Source organism: Epinephelus lanceolatus, chromosome 20, assembly GCF_041903045.1.
Source record: "Epinephelus lanceolatus isolate andai-2023 chromosome 20, ASM4190304v1, whole genome shotgun sequence".
NCBI classification, from domain to species: Eukaryota; Metazoa; Chordata; class Actinopteri; order Perciformes; family Serranidae; genus Epinephelus; species Epinephelus lanceolatus.
The window spans coordinates 19,254,261-19,280,463 of record NC_135753.1 but is presented as its reverse complement, the minus strand read 5'-3'; the positions used below and the strand labels follow the sequence as shown (position 1 = coordinate 19,280,463).

The window sequence follows — 26,203 nt, the reverse complement described above, 5'->3', positions numbered from 1 at the left end:
AGGAGATTGTATCAGCACATAAAGAACCCACTAAAAGACAAGGAGGCATAGACTTTGGTTTTGGAAGCAGCAGATGACTGGTAGGATAGCAGCCGCAAATCAATCTAACAATCTTGCCAGATTCCAGAAGATTGAGTTACTCCATTGTGCGTTTCTTCTCGACTGGGTTTTATTGCAGGGCTGTGATTTCCCCACAGAATAGGGAACTCCACCTCATCTGAAGAGGTAACCGGGCCATGGGAGGACCGCATACTCCAGTGGAGGCTCATTACAGAAGTATCTGTGACTCAGTCGTTGTCTAGGAGCCTATTTCCCGCAGTAGATATAAATTTATGCAAAGTTTACAGACTTTCCTCCTCCGTTGAGCTTTCTCTGCTCTCTCACTGTGTGCCTGTGGCTGTCCACTTTCACTCATTTGCAGATTTATCTGAACTCACAGTCACAGAGTCGCTAGAGTAGTTTGGAACTTGATTTCTCTGTGCTGAATGTAAGGGTCACAGTGTGAGTGCGGCGAAGATAAGGGTCACAGGGAACAGAGGTCACATCAATTAAATATGTGGCACTGATAGAGCAGGTTGGCTGATGGCAAAATGCTCTCCCCCAAGACACAAGTCTTTTGTCGTCCTCTCACAAACAACATCTTACCTCATTATCTCTTTGTTCCTCCTCTCGGTACTGAGAGAGACGACCACTCTTTTTTATTCCCTTTTATTTATTTTTCTCTGTCTCTCCCTGGCTGTCTTGTCCTGTCACTTAGTCAATCTTTCACTCACAGTCAGAGTCACAGCCGCCGACTCACTATCTCTCCCTTTCACACGTTCACCAGCAGCACCATCTCATTCTGTCACTCTCATGCAGACTATCTCACTCACCATCATGCTCAGGAAACTGGAACTCCTTCTCTTATTTTTTGCTCTCCTCCGCCTCTTCTTTTTTTCGCTCCCCCCTCAGCTTGCGTTCCTTTCCTGACTCTTTCCCTCACACCTTATCTGCCCTTTCCTTTTTCTATCAGCTTAGCTCAGTGACGGAGCCTGTCGCCATGGAATGTATCCCGCCAGCTGAAGGCGATGCATCATGCGCAGTGCAGGCCACTTGAGCCTGTCACAGCCTGCCCCTTCCAAGAGGTTTTCCCATAACACTTTGCACCAAAACACCAGCGTCGACCCAGAGCCTTGCATAATAAAAACAAAGGCACCTTCTTTACCTTCGTCACTGTGCAATTTCAGCACAGTTTCAACCTTGTTGCCTGTTTCTGCCGTTCTGACAGGAAGACTGGTGGGCAGAAAATAAAGCAAATAACAGGAAGATGGTGGTAGGAGGAGGAGACAAAAAAAACAGAATTAAGAAGAGGTAGGAGGTGATAAAGACAGGAAGAGTGATCTGAAGGAGTGAAATGGATGTTGAAAAGAGGAGAGAGAGTTGGATGAGTGTGGAGGACAATTTAAAAGTAGACAGAGGAGATTTTGAAAAACAGCACCAGAAAACATCTTAGGCAAATGACAGAGATGGATGTGGAAGACAAAGATGGGTGTAGAGAGGAAGTTAAGGGAAAAAAACCAGAGGAAGAGACAGAAGCTGGGTGGAGTAAATAAAGGAAGAGACAAGGACAGATGGTGAAAAAGGAAAACAAACCAAGAGAAATGGCCCCATGATGGATGGTTTGATGGAACAGACCACATCCACGATCCAAATCAAATGAATTACAAACAACAATGATGTCCTGGATGTTTTCTTGAGTTTCAAAGCACAGGAGCTGTCACAGGCACGCTGCAAAATAGCCTCCGTTGGCATTGTATATACAACCAAAGACTAAACTGAAATGTGAGAACCAATAACAAGAAGAGCAATGATCAGAGGGGGAGAAATTCAAACACAGTAAAGACAAACACTGGAGACGGATTGCAGAGGGAAGGCAGCCAAGACAAAAATCTGCACAAGCTAAAGCAGTCGCAGTGCTCCAGTGCTCTGATGAGAATCTCCTCTCTGTTGTGTTACTGCAGGAGCCTCTCAGTGAAAGGCTTTGGTGTCAGCACATTCAAACTGAGCTCAAGCACACACACACACACACACACACACACACACACACACACACACATGCACGGCACAGTGATCGCGGTAGGCTATCTCAAAATGTCCTGAGCCTTGCAGCACTAATGCTAGGCTATTAGAGTTAACTGCTGACCTATAGGAACTAGCATCGACAGCCATCTAGTGCTCAGCTTCCCTCTAAGCTCTGTGGGAAATTTTATACCTTCAGTGAAGGAATGGAGGTTTTCTGGCTATCTGTAAATGATAGATTTTGGATGACATGCTCGAAAAATCCATCAAATGACCATGTGAGCAGCTGCTACACAGTTATCATCAGATTCAGGTTAAAAAATGGTGCGACATTGCTGCAGTGTGGGCGCTCAGTACACGTGTAGATGCAGGAAATGCATGCACACGCTGAGATAACGCCCTTGTTTCCCAATGAAGCAGCTCACTAGGCTGTCACTGGCCGGTGCTGAGTCACTTTATTTCAATTCAGAGCGAGCGAGCGAGCAGGCAGTGGGCCTCTCCTCGCAGCCCTGTTGCTCAAATGCGCCTGCAGCAAAATGGGGTCCACACCTCGACAGCGTAATGATCGGAGACGCGCGGAATATCAAGTATAATTGCAGCGCTGTTTGTCATTTATCAAAGGTTTACCCAGCTGACATTTTCTTGGTGTGATGTGGAAGACGAGGCTGATTTTGATGAGACTGTTTGAAAGGTCATGTTCAAACTGAGCCGGGTTCCACGCTGGCTTTCATTCTCATTGCGAAGTCACATGCAGCGCTACACTCACTTTAAAAGTGGGTATAGCTTCACATGTAGTGGAGAATCACACCCTCGGGATTTGTCTCTGTCTCGTTGTCCTTTTATTGTATTGCATCAGGGTCTGACTACAGGTTTTTTATTCTCCACAGAGTGGGGGTGGATGCAGATGAAAATCAAGAGGACCTGTCTTTTGAGGTAAAAACTCATTGTCACTATCCAGTAATCCATATTTTATCCGCTCTGTTTATTGCTGCAGTCTTTGTACCTTCTGGCATAGATGTGTATTTTAATCTGCAGTGCCACAAGTTTGTGCAGTTTCTCTGTAAGTGACTCTTTTAAATAGTGGCAGCGCCATGCTTTATCAGCCTCCATCTACAGGAATGTGCACAACATATGATGTCCTGCAAATATCTGGTCAACAGTGTAAAAGTAGTTGTAGAAGGACCTGTTCAAGAATTATCTCAGGTATTGCATGATGCATTATTAAAATAAATATTTTTTAAGCAGTGGGTTAAAAATCATTCATTCTTGAGAATTGGCCTTACTTTTTTGGATTTTTTTTAATTTAGCTCTTCAGTTAGGCGGGGAACTAAGAGTTTGCTTGATGCCAATTAAAATACTCAAATTTAACCGTAATTCTTGTTAAGTTTTGACTTAGAAGTGCTACAGAGTCAACATATTATGGTTAAGATACATTGATCGCAATAATATTTAATGAACTTATCAGAAATAGTAAGCTTACCAGTACTTGAGCCGCATTCCCGCCTTTTTTGAAGACCAGGAAGTGAGACTGCGATATAGCATACTGCTTATATTCCTGATTAAATAATGTTTTTTTTAGGAATCTGATAGAATTGCCAAAAATATGAGGCACATCTTTAAAGGTCCAACACCCCCCCACCTAAACATATTTTAAAACAAAGATTAAGTTCAATTCAGTTCAATAGAACTTGATTTACCCCGAAGGAAATTCTTGTGCAAGGGAATGCTTCAAATCACAGTAACTAATTTAATGTTCACAACCAGTAACAACCAGAACATCCACTGGGTTCCCCGGGTCAGGGTCACTCACTGGGCCCAGTTTTAGAAACGACTGAGTTTTAAATATCTGGCAAAAAAAAACAAAAAACAACAAGATAAGAAGTGTTTTCAAGGAGCAAAAGCAATGTGTCAAACATGATACTGCACTACATTGACAAGTGATTGTGATATATTGGAAGTAATATTGCACACGATAATAACGGCATTACATTTTTACACCAATGTTATATGTTATATGAGTATGTACAGTTACTTTTAGATTTTTAAGGTTTCTAATACATATTTTAATTGTTTAAAGCAATGGAACTTCACGTTTTCGTTGATTAAAGCGCCCCTTTTGGTCAAAGCGGTACGACACCCACAGCCTGGTGTCGTAAAATTCCGACTGCAGCCGGCATTCGGCTTCATTCGTAAAATCTCGACTGCAACTGGCAATTACCGCATGCATTTGTTTTGGAGAGCGAGAGGAAAATCAGAAATGTTCTGGTGTAGCTCTGAATTTCTTATAAACTGAGGACAGCTGCCTGCTGTATATTTATGTTCATGGTCACAGTCACAGATAATTTTGTGGCGTTTGTTGTAACGTTACTAGACAAAAGCGGTTCACATCAGCTAACGTTACATTTAGCTGGCTTATAACTTCCATGTCATCATATATTGAAATGAAACAACGTCTAACAAGTTGCGGTATATTCTCTAAATAAAAACAAAAATGACATACCTGTCAATCAGTTTTAAAACGTTTCAAATCTCTCAGCTCTCTCCACTTGGTGAATGCCCGACCAAGGTTTACATGCGTTTGGGATCGAGCCCTATCACTGTCCCGTTTAGCCTTCTTCTGTTCTTTTTCTTTTAGATGGTGCTCCTTCTTTATCCGCCATGACATCGAAAGTACAACCAAGTCCTTATAGACACATCTGGTAAAACTGTTGTGTGTTCAGCAATGCCCGTTGCGTACCGCTTACTTGAAAAACACTCTCTGTAAACACAGCTCTTCTTCTTCTTTCAATTTATTGGCAGATCGCAAACAACTTCCAGGTGCATACCACCACCTACTGTACAAGAGTGTGCAATGTGTCCGAAATCATTCACTACTCCCTACTACATGTCATTTAGCCTGTTTCTTAAATCCTACTTGTAAACATGGCTCCTTCTTCTTCTGTGCTTTAATGGCTGCGGGCCGCTGTGGGCGTGCAGACTTATTTCCGCCTCCGGGTGCCGTATTACGATTTGCTGACTTCCGCTGTGTCCAACCCGACCGAGGCTACGCTAAATAGCCATATAGAGAAAGGCTTTTTTGTCGCTGTTGGGTTCAAATAAATATGCGGATCTTCAAGGGGGGGTGATACGAACTAGGGACAGTTTTATAAATGGTAGAAAGTTCTGAACAGCTGCTTTAAAGTTGGGAATTATTGTCTGGATAAGGGTGTTTTCTTGCATAGGACAAGTTTAGAAGTTAAAAAAATGAAAATAGATAAAAATGTTTTATAAATGACAATTATTTCATACATAGAAATCCTTTAAAATAATGTTTCGCCCTGGAAACAAAATGATCCAGAAAGTCATTGTAGTGACAAACTCTCATTTTTTGAGATATTAAATCTTTTTTTTTTTTTTTTTTTTTTATAGTTATCTTTGAAAAGGTTTCACATTATTTTGAGACCTTTTCATTATATTGAGATACTGAGTCATAATTTCAAAAAAAGTTTCTGTTGTTTTGAGATACTGATTCATTATTGGGAGAAAGTTTCTCATTATAATGGCTTACAGGATTTTTTTTTTTTTTTTTTTCATCTCAGTGGCATAAATGGGCTGCAATAGAATTACATCAATCTATATTGCTGTCTCCTGATTCTTACAAAAGAAGGTACAATACCCAGGAGGCCATTGTTTACTATCACTGCACCTCCATTTGCTGCCTCCATTTAGCTGCACTTCATTGCAGCTATTGTCCATCAGTCCTATTTAGAGTCTTGACCATTAGTGCTGCTGTATATTGATATATTACAGACAGTAGTTGTTTTGTGTGCTTTAAAACACTTAAACTATTACAAACAGCGGTCCTAATGGTCTACTGAGAGTTTAATGTTATTCGGTTTAGGTATTCAAGGAATCAATTTTTCATGCAAAGTCCCTGCCACCACACATTAAACTTTAAAATTGTGGAACGTATTTCCAAAACAAGGAGAGAAAAATGACAGGTACCAGTAGGGAATAGCTCATGAGGCTTAAAATGATGCCATCATCTCTGATAAAATTACCTTTATAATATCTTTATAGATGGACAAAAAATTATAATTAAAAAGAAACTCTGCCGCTTCATTTGCTTTCTACTGATGACATTCGCACTTATTCACAGTACTTGAAATAAGTTAATGTTCTGCACAGAGTGATTCTACATACAGTACCTTGTGATTTAAGCTGTGTTTCCCGTTTCGGTGCCAACATTACAGCCCTCCCCACTGGAGGGAAGTGAAGGTGAAAGTGAGAGAGCAGCAATCAGAGTCAAAGACAATGAAACTTCATTTGGTAAAGAGCTATTTTTAATCACCACTTAAGTGCTGCAGGGCGTTACTGCATTTAATCTGAGTCTGTGCGTGTTTAACTACTGGTGGTGTTTTATCCACACACTGTACATTACAGAGATAACAATATGCTGCAGATGCTCTACTTAGCATTGATTTACAGAACACCCTGCCATCCTCTTCCACTGACATGTAATATGCTTCCAGCCTTTAACCTTGCCTCTGTTGTTTATTTCAAAACTGCGTGACATCAATGCGAAGGAAAGGTTCAAGAAGAGGAAATGCACTTTCTTCTTCCTGCTAAATGACATTCAGTTGCACATCCTTGCCCGCACACAGGCACTCCTGAGTGTGCCTTTTTGTTGTGCAGGCACGTCCACCCACCCACACACCCCTACCACCTCACCATCACTGCTTCCCGGCAGCTCGTCATCCCCTCTCTTTCATCTTCTTATTTGACCTAACTGTTATCTGCACGCTGTGAATGGGACATGGTGTGGGCAGCTCCCTGGCATTACTAGGCCAGAGGGACAGACAGGCTGGTGAAGGTGGGGGAGGATCTCAGTGGAGAGGTGAGTCCGAGCCTTAGCGCTCTTTCTTATGGAAATGGATAAATGTAACCTTGCCCAGAGCGAGGGTCCACACAGGGACTGCTAAGGGGCGTGTTCTTACTGTAGTAAGAAGGGATCACGAGGGACTTTGCCGTTTTTTTAGAACAAGATTTTCCTATACAAGAACAGGGCACGAGATCCCACTTGTTAAAATGGAGGTCATCGGATATGGCCCTGCTGACCATCCAGGGGTGCAGATTTTCAGCATTTCCATGAGGCAGCGTATATCGCCACCCCAGAGGGTCTCTGTGTGTCAATGGGTAACAGTGGTTCTCTCATGGTCTACAGGTTGCTACAGGGAGGCCAGACACAACACAGGGCCTGTGGCACCGCCTGGACTACAAGTATCCTTTCACTGCTTTCTTCTCTAAAGCACTCCCACATCTGCACGTACTCACAATGGTTAATGCACTGGTCTGTGGAGTAGTATTATACAGAGAGTACAAGGGGAAATGGCAGAGTGGCTCATTTCAGGGAACGGGAAAAAAGACCCTTGTGTACTGTGATAGCAGAACAAACAGGAAGTCCATGAACTCCTTCACGTGGGTAGATGTATGCATATTAAAGAAATATATTGACAGTTTAGAAGATCGTTTAGAGGACGGTTTCCAGCGTGAAGAAAAAAACAGCTAGCCTGGCTACGTCGATAAGTAAAATCACCCACCAGCACTGCTTAGGTAATATTAATGTAGCCTACTAATTAAAGTCCAGCTCAGACCAAAGATTTGCGACGAGACGAAACCGTTTTAGAAAGTTGCAGAGAAAAGTTGCAGAAATGTGAACTGGTTGGTCTGAGCTCGACTCAAGCCAGCTGATGGTGTCACCTGCAAATCAGCTGGTCAAATCACTGGCAGCTGGTTTTAGAACGTAAAGCACATCACCTGTTTTTATAGCCAATCGGCTTGTAGTGAAGTCTGCTGGTCAAGTCAAAATGACTGTGGGCGTCACGTTTCCTTGCTGCAGCAGGTGCTCTGTCCCAGTCAAGCCCTCTGTTTCTGTCCTCATGATGTGCAAGTCTCGGATGGTGGGTCACTGCTGCTGCTCACTGTATGTGCTTATGCCCCCTCACACACACACCCATTCTCACTGACTAACTAGGTGCTTCTTACTTATATTATTGTGGCATATTGATTATGAGTACAGTCCATCTGATGCTTGTTTTGTTTCTGTTTGTCACCGTTTCATCACTGCTACAAATGCAGCTGTAGCCAGTATGTCACTATCACTATCCTCATTCATATTTTAAGAAGCTACAAATTATATTCAGCCACAAAATAAGCCTGAAAAGATGGAAATCAGAACAGAAGTACAGAGAGTTGTTGCACAGAGATGATACACCATCTTGTCTAGTTGCATTGGTGTGAACCTGCAGGTTTTTAGAACGTTGCAGAACAGCACATTGCATGTAGCTGCCTGTCTCAACTCATCTCTTCGCGAACAGTAATTTTACCTTACTGAACACAGGAGCTGCTGGTCTACTGCTACTTCGATTGTTAGTTTCTGTTATTGTGTGACATTGATGAAACCGAACTAACACTTTAAAACACATAATAACAAAACTGATCGAGGCGGTGGTAGATCAGCAGCTCCTGTGTTTAGTGAGGTAAAATTACTGTTTTTGTTTATGGAGTCCGCCGTTGAAAAGAGCATAGATAAATTTCACTTTCAGTTTAGTTACCTGTTGTAAACAGTTGTCTGTGTGGGAGGTACTGAGCATATTACAGGATAAATGAGACTTAATACTGCACAAGTTGTGTGAAAGCTTGTATATAGATGTTTTAATATAGTTTCTGCTGTTGTTAAATGTGGTCACCTACGACTACGATTCATCAGGAATTTTTTCAGTTTTTGGATTCTTCGATCACCATGGGAGCATGTAAGAAAAATGAAATTTTCATCATGAATTCAGCACAACGCATGGTGAGTAACTGATATACAAATGGTCATTTGGGAGGTGAAGCATTCCTTTAACCCAAACAAAATTAAAGTGCATAAACACCAAGTTGTGTGATTTTACAGGGGGAGAAACACAACTTGATCTTGTTAATTACTGTGCGTTCCAATACCCTTTCTACCATACTGTATAGTATGCCAGAAAAAGATGTATGTCCAAATACACAGTATGTCAAATAGAGTATGCGAAAAATACCAGGATGTTCTACTATATCTGGTCCGATTTTGCAGTATGCAAACCAGCATGCTTTTCTGGCTATTTTGACCCACAATCCTCTGCATAGTGAACGATACATCATATTGAATGAGCTGCAAACAGATGACAGGTTGACAGCTCATTGACAGCTGTTTGACAGCTGATTGACAGCTGTCTTAAGTCATAATAAGGGATAACAGCACATTCAAATGACTGATGACCAGTTGAATAGTAATAATAGGAATACTGATTGTTTAAGAGAACAAAATAATCATGAATATTACAAACAATAATAGGACATAACTATAAAAATAACAATGACAGAGAAATGCAGATGTAACTTCACTGTGGCAAAAAATAATATGTTAGAATCTACAATCTGTGCAGTTATAACTTTAAAGTTAATCTACATACATTGCAAAGTAACAACAGCAGGTTGATCTTCGTCTCTGGTGAATTCGGTGAGTTGCGTTTGTTTTATCTCCAAGGTAACAGATGTGGTGTGATTTTAGGGCATAATGTTTTGAGAGTTTAGTATGTCCCAGCTATGTGCATACTGCATGCAACAGTATGTACTTTTTAAGGGCAGCTGCAGTACATACTAAAAGTAAAAAGAAAAAGTATACGATCTGTAAATCACCCTTAGAAAGAGCCAGGCTGGCTGTTTTCCTTGATACCAATATTTATGCTAAGCTAATCTACTCAGCTGCTAACTGCTACACATATATGAAAGTAATATCGATCTTTTCATGTAACTCTCTGCAAGAAAATGTACTCCACAAAATGTCATACAGTACAATTGCTATAATGTATTTGCTGTTGACTACATGGTGAACTGAATCCCTGTAAGCAGAGAATGTAGTTAAATAATTTGGCAGTAAGAAAACTGTCCTGTCCTCTGCAGTGGAATTTCATGAGGACTGCATTAAGTTTAAGCTAATCTAATTTTACCACTTAATGGCCTCATGACCTGGCCCGATGCTCAGTAAGAAGCACATCATTTTACTTTATGGACTCTGACTGTCTCCACTGCAAAACAATGAGATGCGGGTGCGCCGGTGCATTCATTTAGACTATTCATTTAATGCACGAGTGTGTTAATATTTAATATTCAAACTTTTTTATTATATGAGTTTAAAGTGAATAACGGTTAGGGGACATATTGGACAGCGTTGGTACACCGTTAACACTGTTTTCCTAAAACTTAAAATCTCCTTGTTACCCTATATCGTTGTAGTTTTTTAACCCTTTTGGCATTTTGTGGTGAAAATATTTTAGAAATATATTAAGAGTAGAAAAAATAAGTCTCAGTTTTAAACCATTCAGGTATTAACTTTCTCAAGACAACTCTGACAGCAATTACAGCCTCAGGTTTTTCTGGTAATGTCTGTTTTCACATGGCCCCATTAGATTTGGGTTTTTCCTTTCTCATTGTTCTTTGCATGTCATCTCAAACTTAATCAACAGGGAACATCTGTGAATAATAGCTTCAAGTAATTCTTAGATATTCAAAGGGATACTGTTATTGTTGCTTTGCTCTAATGTCTGAAACAAATATTGCTTTGAAAGTGCTTCTTCATTGTTTCTTTGTGTTCTCACACGTCTCCATGTCCCTGCTGCTGAAAAGCGTCTTCACAACATGATACTGCCGCCGCCACCATTTTTCACAGGATGGTGTTAGATGAGTGATAAACTCTGCCAAACATTGGGCTTCACGTTGCAGCTGAATCTATCTCTTCTTGGAGAATCAGCTTTTCTTTTGCTTTATATTTTTGATTTAGTAGTAAGAAAACACAAGTGGATTTCAGTGTGGATTGTTGTGTGAGTATTACCAACAAAGTTCCTGATCAGACCCATTATCAGTTCTCGCTGTTGAACCACAAAACTGCAGAAAAGGGAAATGTGGTTGGATAAGTTGTGAAATCCCCACACTGGAAATGACTTAATGTCCTTCCTGATGCCTTTATTTTACGTCGCATGGTTTGTTGTTGGTCTTTCAGCCTCTGAAAAAAATGGATACACACGCTGTTTTTCTCAGAGGCGACTGTTAGTTGTTGCAATTATTGCCAAAAAGAAAAAAAGAAAGTTCCACTCTGTGTAGAAATAGACACTTAATAAATGTTCAGTACTGTTTTGAACTGGCGAAGGTGTTTTTCAGTCAATATTTGATGGAATTACAAAATGGTGGTAATGTGACATATATTCATACGCAGTTTCTGATAACACACACAGGACATAAGTCTAGACAGGATTAAAATGACAGTATGCATATTTTGTACAGCGTGAGAAGTAGAGTATTATAGTTTGTATTTTTATTTTTATTTTAATTTTTTTTTTTCAACTCACATGAGTTTCAGTTAGTTTCCAGGATGGGCTAGCTTGTTTCTGTATAGTGTCTTTTTTTCAGTATTATAATCTAGGTGGTATTCATAAGGGGCAAGATTGGTGCAGACCACTGATGGATTGGGGGGCTTCATGATGGGGCAGGCTATGGGACAGTGGTGTCCAGTAGCCCTCCATGCTGTCCCCCGGCCCATCCTTATCTGTTCTCCAATTTTAAAGCACCACATACACCTACATCTTGTGGGACAGATGGGAACAGGTTCCAGGTGCCTATGGCTGCACGGGCTGCAGTCCGCGTCGGGCGGTCGGTGGGCGGGCCCTCCTGCCCCGCCTGTCTGGGGTGTGTCTCTGGCTCTCTGGGGGTGCCGGCCATTGCTGCCCCGGGTCCTTGGGCCTGCGTGGTGTCCTGCGGCCTCTGCGGCTCCCTGGTCTTGGGGTCTGGGCGCTCCTGCGGTCTTGTGGTGCCTTACCGCCCCCCTTCCCCCGCAGGGCTGGCCCTGGACCCTGGTGATGGTTTTCATAAACACATTGGGAGGGTTCAAATACACGCATGCATGTTCGATACTTCAGCTCCGTGACGCATCGCAAAGAACCGATGGGATCACTCCAAAGGGGCCCACTTGCTTCTCAAACCTACCACACCGCGCTGGCAACTCTTCTCTGCAATCGGGCTTTCCCCCTCCACCAAGACTCTCACATTTTTGGTGTTCAGTATAGACTTCTCTTTTGTTTTTGTTTTTCAGTACAGTATAGTAGACATGTATATGTTTATTTTTGATAATCTGCATGGAGCACAACCACCTCAAGGCCACAATACATCAGCTACACTGCCTATTTCTCCCGTTTTTGTTTTTTTTTGTTTATTTGTTTGTTTGTTTTTCCTCCTTCTTCTCCGCATGCACTGTCACTATATAACTCAGGACTTAAGCACCTGCCCCCTCCCCCTTGCTTGTTTCCTTACTTTCCCCTTGACACTTTGGTGTATCACGGCCCTCTCTTGCTCATATTAGGAAGTTTTTCCAATAAAGGCTGTTAGGCTAGTCTCCAGGGAGGGTGGGTGACGGTCACAACCACGCATTATGGGTATAAAATACTTGACTGCAAGATTAACAGTGCATCAATCTTCACAAGAAGCTTACACCCTTTAGTGGCGCTAAGCTATGAAGACCAATGCAGACAAGTATAAAAAAAAAAAAAAAATAAGGGGCAAGATTTAAGAAGTTCAGACAAGGTATTACAATTAGGGATGCACGATACTGGATTTTTTGCCGATATCCGATATGCAAGCACATTCTCACTCCAATCTCGTCACATATTGGTCTTTGGTCATGGACTTTCCACGTCGACATACGACGTGCAAGGTACCCTGGGTGCGTTGGTTGTTGACATCTAGGACACCATGTCTGTTACAGTTCTGTCTGTTACATGCATTGTCTTCTTTCAAAATACACTTCCGTTTTCATAGGAAATTTACTGTTTACATACAGTCCTTTTCAAAATAAATGCAGTACGTCGGTACAGCACCACGAATTTACGTTTTTTCCTTCAACAACAAACACACGTGGTTAGGTTTAGAAAAAAGAACAGGGTTTGGCTTTAGAATCTTACGGGACATGAACACTGCTCTCTCAGGTGAAAGTCAGCATTTGTTGGACCCATCCACCACCCCTCCTGCCTGGCTCAGTCAGACTTTTGCCGCCTTAACTTTCATCTTTGTCCTGCCATGTTTCCCCGAAGCTGCAGGGTGCTGTTAAACCAGCCGCGTATCATGCCAATGTTTAAAAGGGATAGTGCACCAAAAAAATGAAAATTCAGCCATTATCTACTCACTCATATGCCGATGGAGGATCAGGTGAAGTGTTAGAGTCCTCACAACACTTCCGGAGATCCCAGGGGAGAGGGGGTAGCAACACAACTCCACCTAATGGAAGCTTACGGCGCCCCAGATTCAAATGTCTAAAAACACATAATTGAAACCACAAAATATCTCCATACTGCTCGTCCATAGTGATCCAAGTGTCCTGAAGCCCCGACATAAAAAGTTGTTTGGAAACTCCATTACGTGGAGTTTTTTTGCTATACGCATGCATACTCTTATGGTGATGGCCCACCAGCAGATGGAGACATGAAATACAATACGTTTCAATGTATGTAATATTTATTAATTGTGCACAATGAAAAAATAGCATGTTGGCTGATTTTAAAGCCAATATCAGCAGACACACATTGTTGTTTGATTAGCCTGGGGTCACGTGCAACGGGGTCATGTGCAATAGGGTTTATGTGCAATATTATGATATCCCTGGTCACTTTGGTGTTGTCATGGGCTACACTTGATGTATTTTCGAATGTATATTGTACAACTCTTGTGTCTTCTGTATTGTGTCTACGTGGTTGCAATGAATTTAACTTTGTCTTTTGTCGTTCCCTACATTTTTACATCAACCAATAGGAATAATAGATGGAAATTAGCCGTGGGCTACAATCTAGCGCATTTCGATATACTCATGTATCTATTCCTATAAATAAACACCAATGACACACCGATATTATCATGTATCCCTAATTACAATATAAACACAACACTTTGTAAAGGCAGTTGATTCACAGACATGAAAACATCCCATTCTTTATATATATGCACCTATGCCTTCTCATGCTTGTAATTTGACCAAATTGACAGACTAAAATTAAAGACACTCACTGTATATTTTTATTCTATTTTAGTTAGTTTTTTTAAGTACACAGTATCATTTCAGTTATTTTTTTTTTTCTGAACTCTGGATTTTATTTTTTTTTTATTTCTGTTAACTAAAATGTTTTTTTCACACCTAATTTTAGTTCTTAGTTTAGTTTTAATAACCCGAGAAGCAGATTCTTCTTGACATTTTGAAAAAATACCACTCTCATGTCCGTAAAATAACTGTAAGGCCACAGGCAACAGCCAGTAGCTTAGCATAGAGGCTGAAAACAAGAAAACAGCTGGGCTGACTGCGCACAAAGGTAATAAAATCCGCCTACCAGCATCCCCAGAGCTCACTAATTAACATGTTATATCTTGTTTGTTCAGTCTGTAAAAGTGTATAAACAAGTCTGACTTTTTACCTTTGGAAAGAGCCAGACTAGCTCCAGCTCTGTCTACCAAGACAGCCAGAGAGATGATAATAACATCTTATGACACACTGCAAACCTTTGACTTATGACACTGTGACTGACCCGCACATTGCTTGCAACACAATCTTGAATTGCAGTCTGTGTAACCATAGTAACCACATACCCTCACCCTTTGGTATTAAATAAAAAATCTACATAGTGAGTTAATTTGCACGTCTGACAGAGTGTGTGTGTGTGTGTGTGTGTGTGTGTGTGTGTGTGTGCGTGTGCGTGTAGTGGGATTTTTGAATCTCTATATGCATGTAGATGTGTGGGTGTGAGTGAGAGAGTGGGATGAGAGAAGCTGCGCAGGATGAAAGGCCCAGTCCTGGCCAGTGTTTCCTATTGATGGAAAAAAGCAATCGTATTATAGAGATGCTTTGATGTGGACCAGGTGAGAGGAGTCTCAGCCTGGATCCCGCTGCCAGGTAATTGAGCTTCAGCTTGGCTTGCCGGTGTCTCATCCTAAAGGCATACTGCTGCTTCCTTAACCGTTTCCCTGTCAGCCTGGCTTTAAGGCTTATTAGGACAAACATTTGACTTTTAAGCAGTGATTTTGATGGACATCAAAGGCCGTTTGATCTTTCCTGCCGAAGTGGTTTGTAGTCTGTGATTTCAGGGCTGGAAACTGCTGTTTTTGTTTTGACTCTGGCATGTGTGAGGCCACCCGTGTTTAAGAGACTGGGGGTGGCTGCATTATACAGTTGGCTTGATCTCTGGATGAGTGTGGCGTGACATGGGAGTTAAATCTCTCTGTGTTACCTGTATTTATGGTATTATATAATATACAACATTACCAAGGCATAAACAATACTACATAAAAAAAGTAATGGTTAGAGGGAGGTGGCACCAACTGTAAATTGTATGTGCTGCTGGTATTTTGTATTGTGTGTGAGGGACATGTAGACGTATTCATTATGCGGTAAGGCCCCTTTTAGAGGGATGCATTTCATTGTTGTCACTGCTCAGAATGAAGCAAATTTTACTGTATTTACCAGGAGCTACAGCTGTCAGAAAGATGTAGGTGGATACAATATTGTCCTCTGAAACAGAGTAGAAGTAACAAATGAGGATTGCTTCAGATTTTTAAGAAATAACTTATTGGCTTTCTTGCCGAGAGCAAGATAAGAAAATCGATCGGATTCTCATGTCTGTCCATTAAACATAAAGCTACAGCTAGCGGCCTGTTAGTTTAGCTTAAAGACAGTAAGCAGGGGAGAACAGACCCGCTAGCATTTGTATTTGGGGCCCATATGGTCACTAAATGGACTGACCAATGGGCCTTATATGGGATTGTCCACAAGTTCCATATTAACCCCATGCCAATTGCTGACATGGATGGGTTTACCCAAGTGAGCCCCACATTGGTTAGGATAGGGCTACCTGGGTAGCAACTGTGATTGGCCAAAAATAGGCTCCTTATCTGAGGCTCACTTGGGTAAACCCACCCATGTGGGCAGTTGGCATGGGGTCAATATGGAACCTGTGAACAATCCCACATGGGACCTATTTTTCAGCCCATGTACAACCCACATGGGCCCAACATAAAAATGTTGGCTGGGAGCTAGCCTGTCTCCATCATTTTTTTCTTTTTTTTTGCATTACTGCTTTAAAGAAGTATTTCACTTCTGGAAAGATGGTATTTTAATAAAATTCAGCTGTCTATGCAAGAGCAACATGTCAGTACTTTTGAAAACAGAGAAAAAGGGCTGTAGCATTTGCTTTTGTTCAAGAGGTAAAAAATCTACAATTACCAGAATGCACTGCGTCACACTGGACCAATACACACTCCGAGCTTGTTTGTCTTGACACAGAAAACAATGAGGCGGCTGGTATCAAACAATCTTGAATAACAGTTAAACTGTAAGCTAAAATATCTTTGTGAACACATTTCAGGGTACTCAGTAACAGAATTTTTTTTTTTTTTATCAGTACTGCTTAGTTTTATCTCAACAATATGGCGCCTACTTCTTGTTCACAAATTCTCATATTACAGCCAAATACTGCACTAAAATATGTTTCTGAAGACATTTAAGGCAAGAAATAAGCAGCACAGTAAAAGACAGAGAGAAGGGCAGGTCTCTCACTTTGTCTGTTTCTATGCTCTTTGTGTCTGTGGTAGCGGGCTTAGGAAAATGCGGAAGTACAATCTGTAGTTTGAGCAACAGCCCTAGAGTCAGAGATTTGAGCTGAGAGATGAGCAGGGAGATCTGGGCACTGGTGTGTGTTTACCATGTTTCATTTGAGCAGGCTGTCTACACTTTTATGATACACAGAGATGGTTGAAAATCAGCAAAGTATTTCTTTAACGGTGAGCACCGTACTCAATGAGGTACATTGTGCCCCATCTCTGTTCAGATCTGCCTACCAATACTGTACCCCCAAAGCCCACTAATAACCACATTATATCTTGTTTGTTTAGTCCATATAAAGAATTGTAAAAATGTGATGTTGTGGTTTTACAGAGGTTATGTACAGGACTATTTTTGGATAGAAACACTCCATAGATATGAGAAAAGAGTAAATACCTCAGGAGTTGATTAAATATATGCAGTCAGTTATACTCAGTTACTTTCCTCCACTGATGAGAGGTCAGAAAAAGGTGACATGTAGGGATGGAACAATGACGGCTGAGGCAGCAGTTAGGTTTCTACCCCCCCACAACTACTCAGCAACTTTACACACACACACACACACACACACACACACACAACCTGACATCACTGTGGAGCAGAAAGCAGCTCTAGCAGTTATAATTACCATCGCTGTCTAGTGTTCTGCCAGCGTGGAGCAGAGGATGCCGTGCTGACATGAAGACAACTCACTCCTGCAGGTCCCCGGGAAGTCATTATTCCCCTCTTTTTTACCTCTTCATCCTTCATCCCCAGTCCTCATTTCTCTCTCTCTGTCCCTCATTTGAGACATTTATAAATAAATCCTGTTAGCTGGCAGAATGGTGCCCATAATTCCCACCTCTTGCATATTGCTGATAACAGCACCAGAATGTAAGAATTGGCGCCAAATAACATATTAGATCATTTTCGTCTGCTCTTTTGTTTTTTCTGTGCTTATGCCAGGGGATTGTGTACTTGTGTGCCACCTCTGAGTCCCACGTTATTCATTATAGGCTCTGTGGTACAAAGGTTGCTTTTGTACAGAAATTATAGCAACGGTGAAATGTTGTTTTGTCTCTTTCGAGGCGCAAGCAAAGCAAAGTGTGACCACCTGCTGAGGGGCAATTATTATCAGACCTATTTTTTACAGCTTAAAGCTTGTTCATGTGCTGTCATTTTAAGGGTCTGTAATGGAGAGGATACAGAGTCAAGTGTACTACAATATCGGCTGTCACCAAGCTACTGTGTGCAGACATGTGCTTCGAAAAGAGGCATTAAAGGGTGCATAATATGCCATTGTTATTATTGAGTAAGTACCTACCATAACAGCCCACTACACCTTCAGAGGACTTTACCATAACATCTCGCATCCAAAAACAGTCACTTCTACTCCTGATGAGAACACTGATCAAAAATAAATAAAGAAAGAAACTGAAGCTGCCGATGCTGCTGAGTGTGAGCTTCACACCAGGAGGAGTTGTGAGTGTCCGCCCAGCCACACACACTCAGTGACAGGGCTATCTGTTAGCATTGCATGTTTTTCATCTATAGGTGTAACGACAGAGTCGAGCTAATTCAGTGTTCAGTGTGAGCTTGTTTGGACTGTTTAATGTCACAGTGCTGCATGTTAGCTGCTGCTGCAGCTGTGTAGCTTTTGCTTACTAACATCTGCTGATCCCGCAGGATATGATCAGAAATTGATATTTTAAAGGTATAGAATCCCAATACAAAGCCCTACCACAATAATTACATGAAGATGAACAAATAATATTTTCAAACAGCTGGAGGCTTTATGTTTTAGAGTTGTCTGGGTATCCCATTTTCCTGAACATAATATCTCAAGAAGGCCTTAGGAATTTCTTCAAATTTGGCACAAACGTCCACTTGGTCGTGAGGATGAACTGATTAGAATTTATGTGTCAAAGTTTAAAGGTCAAAGTAACTGTGACCTCATCTATATTAATCTTGTGAACGTGATATTTCAAGAACTCCATGAGGTAACTCTTCAAATTTGGCACAAACGTCCACTTGGTCGTGAGGATGAACTGATTAGAATTTATGTGTCTAAGTTTAAAGGTCAAAGTAAATGTGACCTCATCTATCTTCATCTTGTTAATGTGATATTTCAAGAACGCCTTGAGGGAACGCTTCAAATTTGGCACAAACGTCAACTTGGACTCAAGCATGAACTGATCAGAATTTAGTGGTCAAACGCCAAGGTTACTGCAACCTCACAAAACATGTTATTAACCATAACTCAATAACACATATGCTAATTATGACAAAATTTCACATAAATGTCTAATAGGGATGAAATGAAGTGATGACATTTTATATCCAGAATATCAAAGGTCAATTTCACTGTACTGTACACTGTACACTTTACTATACAACTAGGATGGTAATTCTTGACATCTCCCACTTTTTAACCATCACTGTGACACAATATTTCAATGTGTGCTAAATTGTTTGTTTTGAATCTGATCCAAATCTTACTCTATCATTATTCTAGTGATTATTTTGCAGATAAACCTAGTAACCCTCGCCAAATGATCTTGGAAAGGAACTGAGCCATAACATCCAGCTCCCCTCAAAGAGCTCTAATTCCCATCCTGTACTACCTTATATCACCAATTTATAATACAGTTCTTGCCTTGGGTTTCAATCAAGCCCAAGACTGACCCATTATGCCTCCATGCCTTTTTTTTCTATGAGCGAAATTATTTTTATCTTTATCAACCCCCCTGCAGTCCTGCTCCTGCAGTGCACTCCCTCCTGGAAAGTCTTCCTTTGTTGCATATTTTATTGTGGGCTTTTATTTCTTGAGACAGCTACCCAGCAGAAAAGAATGACTCACTTTAACCAATGCTTTCTAGCATAGTCACTGTCCTGATTTGCCCTCCCACGTGTGTGACTAAAACAAACATCCCTCCAAAATCTTTTGGTCCTGCCAATAATTAACATACTTACTGCTAAGATGAGATATCAAACTTTGAACTTCTGGACATTCATGAACTCTCTAAAATAATCAGTAAATCACTACAACTGCTTCTCTTCACATATAATATCACTAAATGTGCCCCAAGTGAGATGTGCTTTGGTTCTGCTCAAATAATTATTATTAATGATTAGAATTCAGTAGCCTGAGGCCAGATTTGAAAAGGCTAAAATAAACCATTATCCTCTCTTGTTTACCGTCGTTGACACTGACACACTTTTGCCACCATGCCTTAACAAGGTCACAGATATCTAAAACCAGTGCTGACACACTGTGGCCCTCCCCTCACTGATTCACTGCCACAGTGGTGCGGAGTATTTGCCCGACCCTTCAGCAGCACCCATGTCCAAGAGGTAAGACCTCCCGTGTCTTACTTCATACTGTCAATATCTTTAGAATTAGAAAAAAAAAAGGAATTAAAGTTCTCAAGTTGTCATTCAGGTCGAAGAGCAGCCGTGTGAGGCTGAACCAGATGACTCCACTTTCGATTTGGAGAAAACAAAGACGCTGCTTGGATCCATGGGAGGTGACTCTGGATCCGCGCAGCAGGAAGACCTACTGGAGGGAGACCTGGGACTTGGCACTGCTCCTGCTCTCGCTAGGGAGGCCTGAAGCTCCAGGAGTCACCTCCAACCCTAGCTTATCAGACCCTGCTGCCCTGAGGCAGAGGCCCTGCCTTCCACTATGAATGGGGTCACTGGCCAGGGCATTTGAGAGGAGCTGAGTGGGCGTCGCCGTTACAATGGCTCCCAAAAGGTCACGCACTCCCCTTGTGCTGACATGCATACAAAGACACACTCACAGAGGGAGAAATTACAAAGGCCGTTGCTCTTTCTGTTGCTTTGCTCATGATTTTCTCGGCTTGTTTTGCTCCAGTTTTCAGGAATTTTAATAAGCTGAAATAGAATGATTAATCCTTCCAGTAAACGTCTAACACTGCGCACAGGAAGCAGGATCTGACCCATGTGTGCACTCTGTACTTTTCACACAGCAAGCAAAAGTTCTGGTGAAAATACAACATGCTAAGACGCACATTAATTGCCTGCGGCGCAGCTTCATGCTACTCGGTTACATAAGGTCTTGGTTTGAAGCTTCAGGGAGAACTGCTCATGAATATGTACCATGATTGAAAGCTACAGTATTTCCCTTAATCAGCTGAAATGGTATTTTTGTGCCAACTTTGCTTTGCTCTTCCCCAACTCCTTATTAAACTTTTATTGCACTGTTTTCTGCCACAATCCTTTTAACTGATTCAAAATGTATTCCAGTGAATTTATACTTACCCCCCCCCCCCCCGGCTTATCATTCTGCAGCCGGCTGGAATACTTCCAAATGCTGAAGTATATTAACAGCGTTTGGAAAAGATACTACTAGCATGTGAGGTTTCCTCTGACTTCTTTATAGATTGCACTTTGCTTTCTGAGTGCATCATTATAAATCTCAGAGCCCCGTTCCCCTTGCGTGGAGCAGAGTGTTGTGTACTGCTCAAATCCAATCTGTGAAGGTTAGGCTTTGTGAGTATGCAGACTGTTTGGTTCATATTAATAAAGCCATTGTCCTTGAAGTGAGAGCTTTCCATTTTACGTTGTGAATGCATGGGTGCATCTGTGGAATGCTCCTGTTTCAGAACTCGGTAGCAGCACAAAAATTTACAATGCATTCTCCTTTGTTTGCGCCGTTGTTTGAGTTCAGTTTTGTTCTGAGCAAAAGAGACTGAATGATAGCGACGTAGCATCATGAGTCCTCAGACGGAGATGCTTTAGTTTCACCCATAAAGGAACAGTCTAATTCTGAGAACAATCTCAGTAGTTAGGGTGTCATTTGCTGAGATAAAACTGCACAATAGGCCATCGCAACACAATGCACTATAGCGCATTTGTTCAGTGATGTTCAAAGCATATAAACTTTAAAATCTGATTTTTGAAAACTCGACGGCGATGTCTCTTTCCACAAGTGACTCGTGGTGAACAAAAAAACGTATTTTCAGTGGTTTCATTGAGAATTACTCACTGAAGAACGCCCATGAGCCACAGCGTCTATCTCTGTGCAGGATGAAGAACCTCTCTCAATAAGGGCGTAGAAATTTTCTGTGCAACCTTGTTGAGGAAGTTAAAGTGCCGCTTGTCAAGTTTTTCAAGTGTCATTTTTGGGCTTTTTCAGCATCACAGACTAAATGTTAATGAGCTGTTTTCACTGGAGTGAGATAAAAGCTTCAAACCTCACATCGTCACATTGAAATCTGGATGGATTAAGAGCAAAATTATGAATTGTCACTATAACTTTCATACTTTTAACCTTGTATTCAAATCATAAAATATTAGCATATCTCCCTTTTTGAGCCAACTACTAAATACAGTGTTTCTAATTAATATGAATAGCATTTTTACGCAACATACTTGAGGCAGCTTGTGGAGTTTTTGACCTCTAATAACAACCTTATAGAGAGATGTTTTTAACCGTGAGGCATTCTTGTTCTTGTGCCCGAGGGCGCACATGGATAGAGATGATGGGATACATATTTATGCTGATGGTTTTACATTATTCCTCTCATGTACAGGTTGCAATAAATCCCCAGGAAACATATTAACGCACCAGCAAATGCAGGGAAGAAAAAGACTATCAGGACGTAAACACAGACGTTAACACTGCAGGTTTCATGAAATAAGAATTGCTTTGCAGATGTTTTATAAGAAAGGAAATGCATTTTACATGATGGTTATGCTGAAAACACACCAAGCAGCAGCAAAGGGTGGCTTGCTGCAATAATTATTTCTGCAGCCACGTGGCGTGTCAATGTGTATCAGGTGGGGAGAAATTCCTTATAATATAGGTCAACATGTCACAGGACTGTGTTTACTGTTAGGCTGCGGGTACTGTCTGGCTGCGATTCGCCCCTAAAAGTTTAACTGTCCCCAACTTTTTGTATGCCAGCAAAATCAACCCCCCCAGCTCAGAGTGGCTGCTGTAGCTTTCCATAGACATTGCATGACAGCTTGCCCCAGGCCGCACTTCGCCACTGCTTGGCGTGTTTTCGGCTTTTAACCTCAAGGAAACCCAAACCATGCCCAGTGGCTGAGGGACATTACGTCCTGCCTTAATCTTGAGAAGATACGCTACTCAGCTGGTAACTCAGATAAAAAATTCCAAAAGGTTGGGGCTCCTTTCTGACATACTTCCAGAGCTGTCAGTTAAAGTGAAGCTTTTGGGTTTGTTTCTTGTTCCTGTTACTTCCTGTCAGTGTATACTCTGATGAAGTACCCCACATAATCATGCCTCCCCTTCTCTTTTAATATTGGGCCTGACTTTCAGCTCATCTGTCATTTACATATAGGCTATATATATTTTTATACTACTCAGAAGATAGAGAACCGTCCTATTGACGATATTCCAGCTGTTATCAGGGGTTAGTGGAATGGGGAGGATTGTGATTGGATTTCATGCTTTGTTCCTTGTCATATATGTGCTTTAAATTTGATACCTGTTGTGAATATGCATCATGTAATCCTCTAGGAAATACACAGTTCACTAACAAGAAAACTAGATAACACTTTACTTGAAGGTATCTACATAAGAGTGACATGACACTGTCATGAACTTGTCATGAACATTATGTACTTGTCATTAGTCTCGCCACCAGACAATCAGAGATCTCCGCCTTCTGATAGTCTGGGGACACTCCTTTCTAAAGTGTGTTTAACACACCGGCGAAAACGGCCGGCAACAAAGCAACGCCTCTTGCATTTTTGAAAAGGACACACTTTCTCGGAAACGTGCGCTCCCCGTTTTTGTCCGCAAGGAAACAAACACACAGAGAGCTTGAAAATGGATGCCGAGAGATTAAACGTCCAGTGGATGTCTTAGTTACAACATGATTGAGCTAACTGGAGTAGCTTCATGTCATATCCGACAACAGGAGGCTTTTAACAGATGACGTCCAGATGTTAGCTTTGCTGCTAGTGTTAGCTGTCCCTGTCAACTGATGCTTTCTAGACATCGTGATTTCCCAAAACTGAATAAATACCACACATAGCAACACAAAACTGCTTTGCTAGCTCAATCATGTTGTAACTAAGATATCCGCTGGAAAAGATATTTTTTTCACGGACCGTTTAATGAGTTATTACCTATTACAGACACTGCTAACGGCTAACAGGTCTAACAGCTAACGGTTAGCCCAGCTAAACGTGCACACAGAAATAGTAATGTTTGTTCAATCATTGTGTTTATAGACTTTACAAACATCGGATTAGTCTACACGGTGATACAGTGATGTGAAAAATGTGATACGTAGGCTATATATATATAGCTAAAAGCTCTGCTGGTTTTCTACCCGGACTATAGAGGGAATCGCATTGTTGTTTACAAGGCGATTGCCTCTATAGTCCGGCCAGACGGATGAGTCATGGCCTTGTAAAATATTATGTTTGTTTCTTTTAGTTGGCGAGAATGTGTCGCCGCAAACGCGACAAACATCCACTAACTTTGACGGAGTTTTCTGCGAGCACGGCTGAGCCATTTTGTACCGCTACACATGTTTCGAGTTGGACTATGTTTACAAGCACAAGAGTTCAGCGAGCCACCGAAGGACCGCCCTGCAGATTTACTATTGGTTCTGCAACGTAGGGAGTTTTTTTAAACTCTGAACTTGTATCCGCCCATCTAAACACAAAATCAGGGAGAAAGTCATCAGTCTTTAGTTAAGCAAAGCGTCTAAAGACTGACTTGTGAGTCTAACTTGTCATAAACGTTTATGACTGCTGTCATTAAGTGTCATTTGGTTTTTGTAATGACAAGTTGACATTGTTTGGGTTGTCTTGATTATGACAACTTGACATTAATCAAAGTGACATTACCAGAAGTTGTCTTTGTCATGACAAGTTGACATTGAATTTGTTTGGGATGTCCTTATAATTAGAGATGTACTGATACCACTTTTTCCTTCCCGATACCAATTCCGATCCCTGAACCTTAGGTATCTGCCGATACCGAGTACCGATCTGATACCAGCGAGTAAAAAAAAAAAAAATGGATGGGATATGAATTGTTGTATGTCTCAACTCCTAAAACTCTATGTAAAATATTAAGAAATAAATACATAATAGTAGAATGAATGGCATAAAACTTTTTTATTATTATTATCCAGTGTTGACATAGATCAAGACACAGGTTAAAGTGCAGCCACACAATTTGGTAAAAAGACATTTTAAAGGCTACAGTATAATGCTTTTTAAACTCCGCTCCGTTTCAATTTCGTTTGCCTGTAGCGTGTGTATGCGTAATGACATGAGGCATTACGTGGTATCGGATTGGTCATAGTCTGTACTCGCCGATACCCAATACCGCATTTTAGGCAGTATCGGAGGCATTTCCGATACTGGTATCGTTATCGGTACAACTCTACTTATAATGACAACTTGACATTAACATAAAGACATCTTCTGGTAATGTCATCCTGGTTAAAGTCAAGTTGTCATAATAAGGACATCCCAAACAAATTTAATGTCAACTTGTCATGACAAAGACAACTTCTGGTAATGTCACTTTGATTAATGTCAAGTTGTCATAATCAAGACAACCCAAACAATGTCAACTTGTCATTACAAAAAAAGAATGAACACTTAATGACAGCAGACAAAAAAGTTTATGACATGTACATAATGTTCATGACAAGTTCATGACAGTGTTTTGTCATAGTTATGACAGTGTCATGTCACTCTTATGTAGATACCTTCATGTAAAGTGTTACCGAAAACTCCACAGGGCACCTTTAAGTTATGTAGCAAATGGCAACACATGTGTGGCAGTATTCCAGCACAGTGGTTCTCAAATGGTGAAGGCACAGCGGTGCAGAGTGCACTGAACTGTGGTCTGTCTTGACAAAACCTATACCTAATTAAGAATACATGTTAAGATCTTATAGTTTTTTTGAAATTACAATAATGAAAAATCTATTGGCTTGCAGTGTTGGATTTTATTTTAATTTTAATCCTGCCTCATGCACCAGGCTTTGAGAACCACTGTCTTGTCCCTCTGTTTTTGATCATGACTTCTACATGTGAAGCAGTGCGGGTTTGTTCAACACAGATGCGTAAACTGTCTTGTTAACTGTGAACTTTACTCAATGCAATATTCCCAGATCATGTGTTTGGATAAGAGCAAGCAATTGTAAACATTTGAAATGGTAGAACAGACCGCTTACACCGACACTGAGAGAGACTTTCCAGCTCCAGAGCCATGACACATTGTCCACAGTGCATGATGTCATCCTACAAGGATTTGGTGACAAAAAAATCAAAACATCCTCTTTTTTTTTTTTTTTTAACCTAGAAGTAGCACTACTGCTGTGCCGATGTAGCCTAGTCATCACACCTCTACCTATGGCACATCAACAAACCAATTTATTGATTGTCTCTGACTTCAACCAGATCTTACAAATAAACATTAGCAATGAGCGCTTTTTTAACCAGTTGTTC

General features: G+C 41.1%; 1 protein-coding gene across 1 annotated transcript in view; it reads left to right on the top strand.

The window, feature by feature from the left end:
* LOC117265084 (sodium/hydrogen exchanger 9-like) overlaps positions 1-23,884 on the top strand; it is a 106,469-nt gene extending 82,585 nt beyond the window's left edge. Inside the window, exons 13-16 of the mRNA XM_033639476.2 lie at positions 2,946-2,991; positions 7,262-7,317; positions 19,978-20,083; positions 20,172-23,884. Coding sequence (XP_033495367.2) covers positions 2,946-2,991; positions 7,262-7,317; positions 19,978-20,083; positions 20,172-20,342 — 379 coding nt within the window. The 3' untranslated portion in view covers positions 20,343-23,884. The remainder of the gene's footprint in view (positions 1-2,945; positions 2,992-7,261; positions 7,318-19,977; positions 20,084-20,171) is intronic.
* Positions 23,885-26,203: the final 2,319 nt, after the last annotated feature.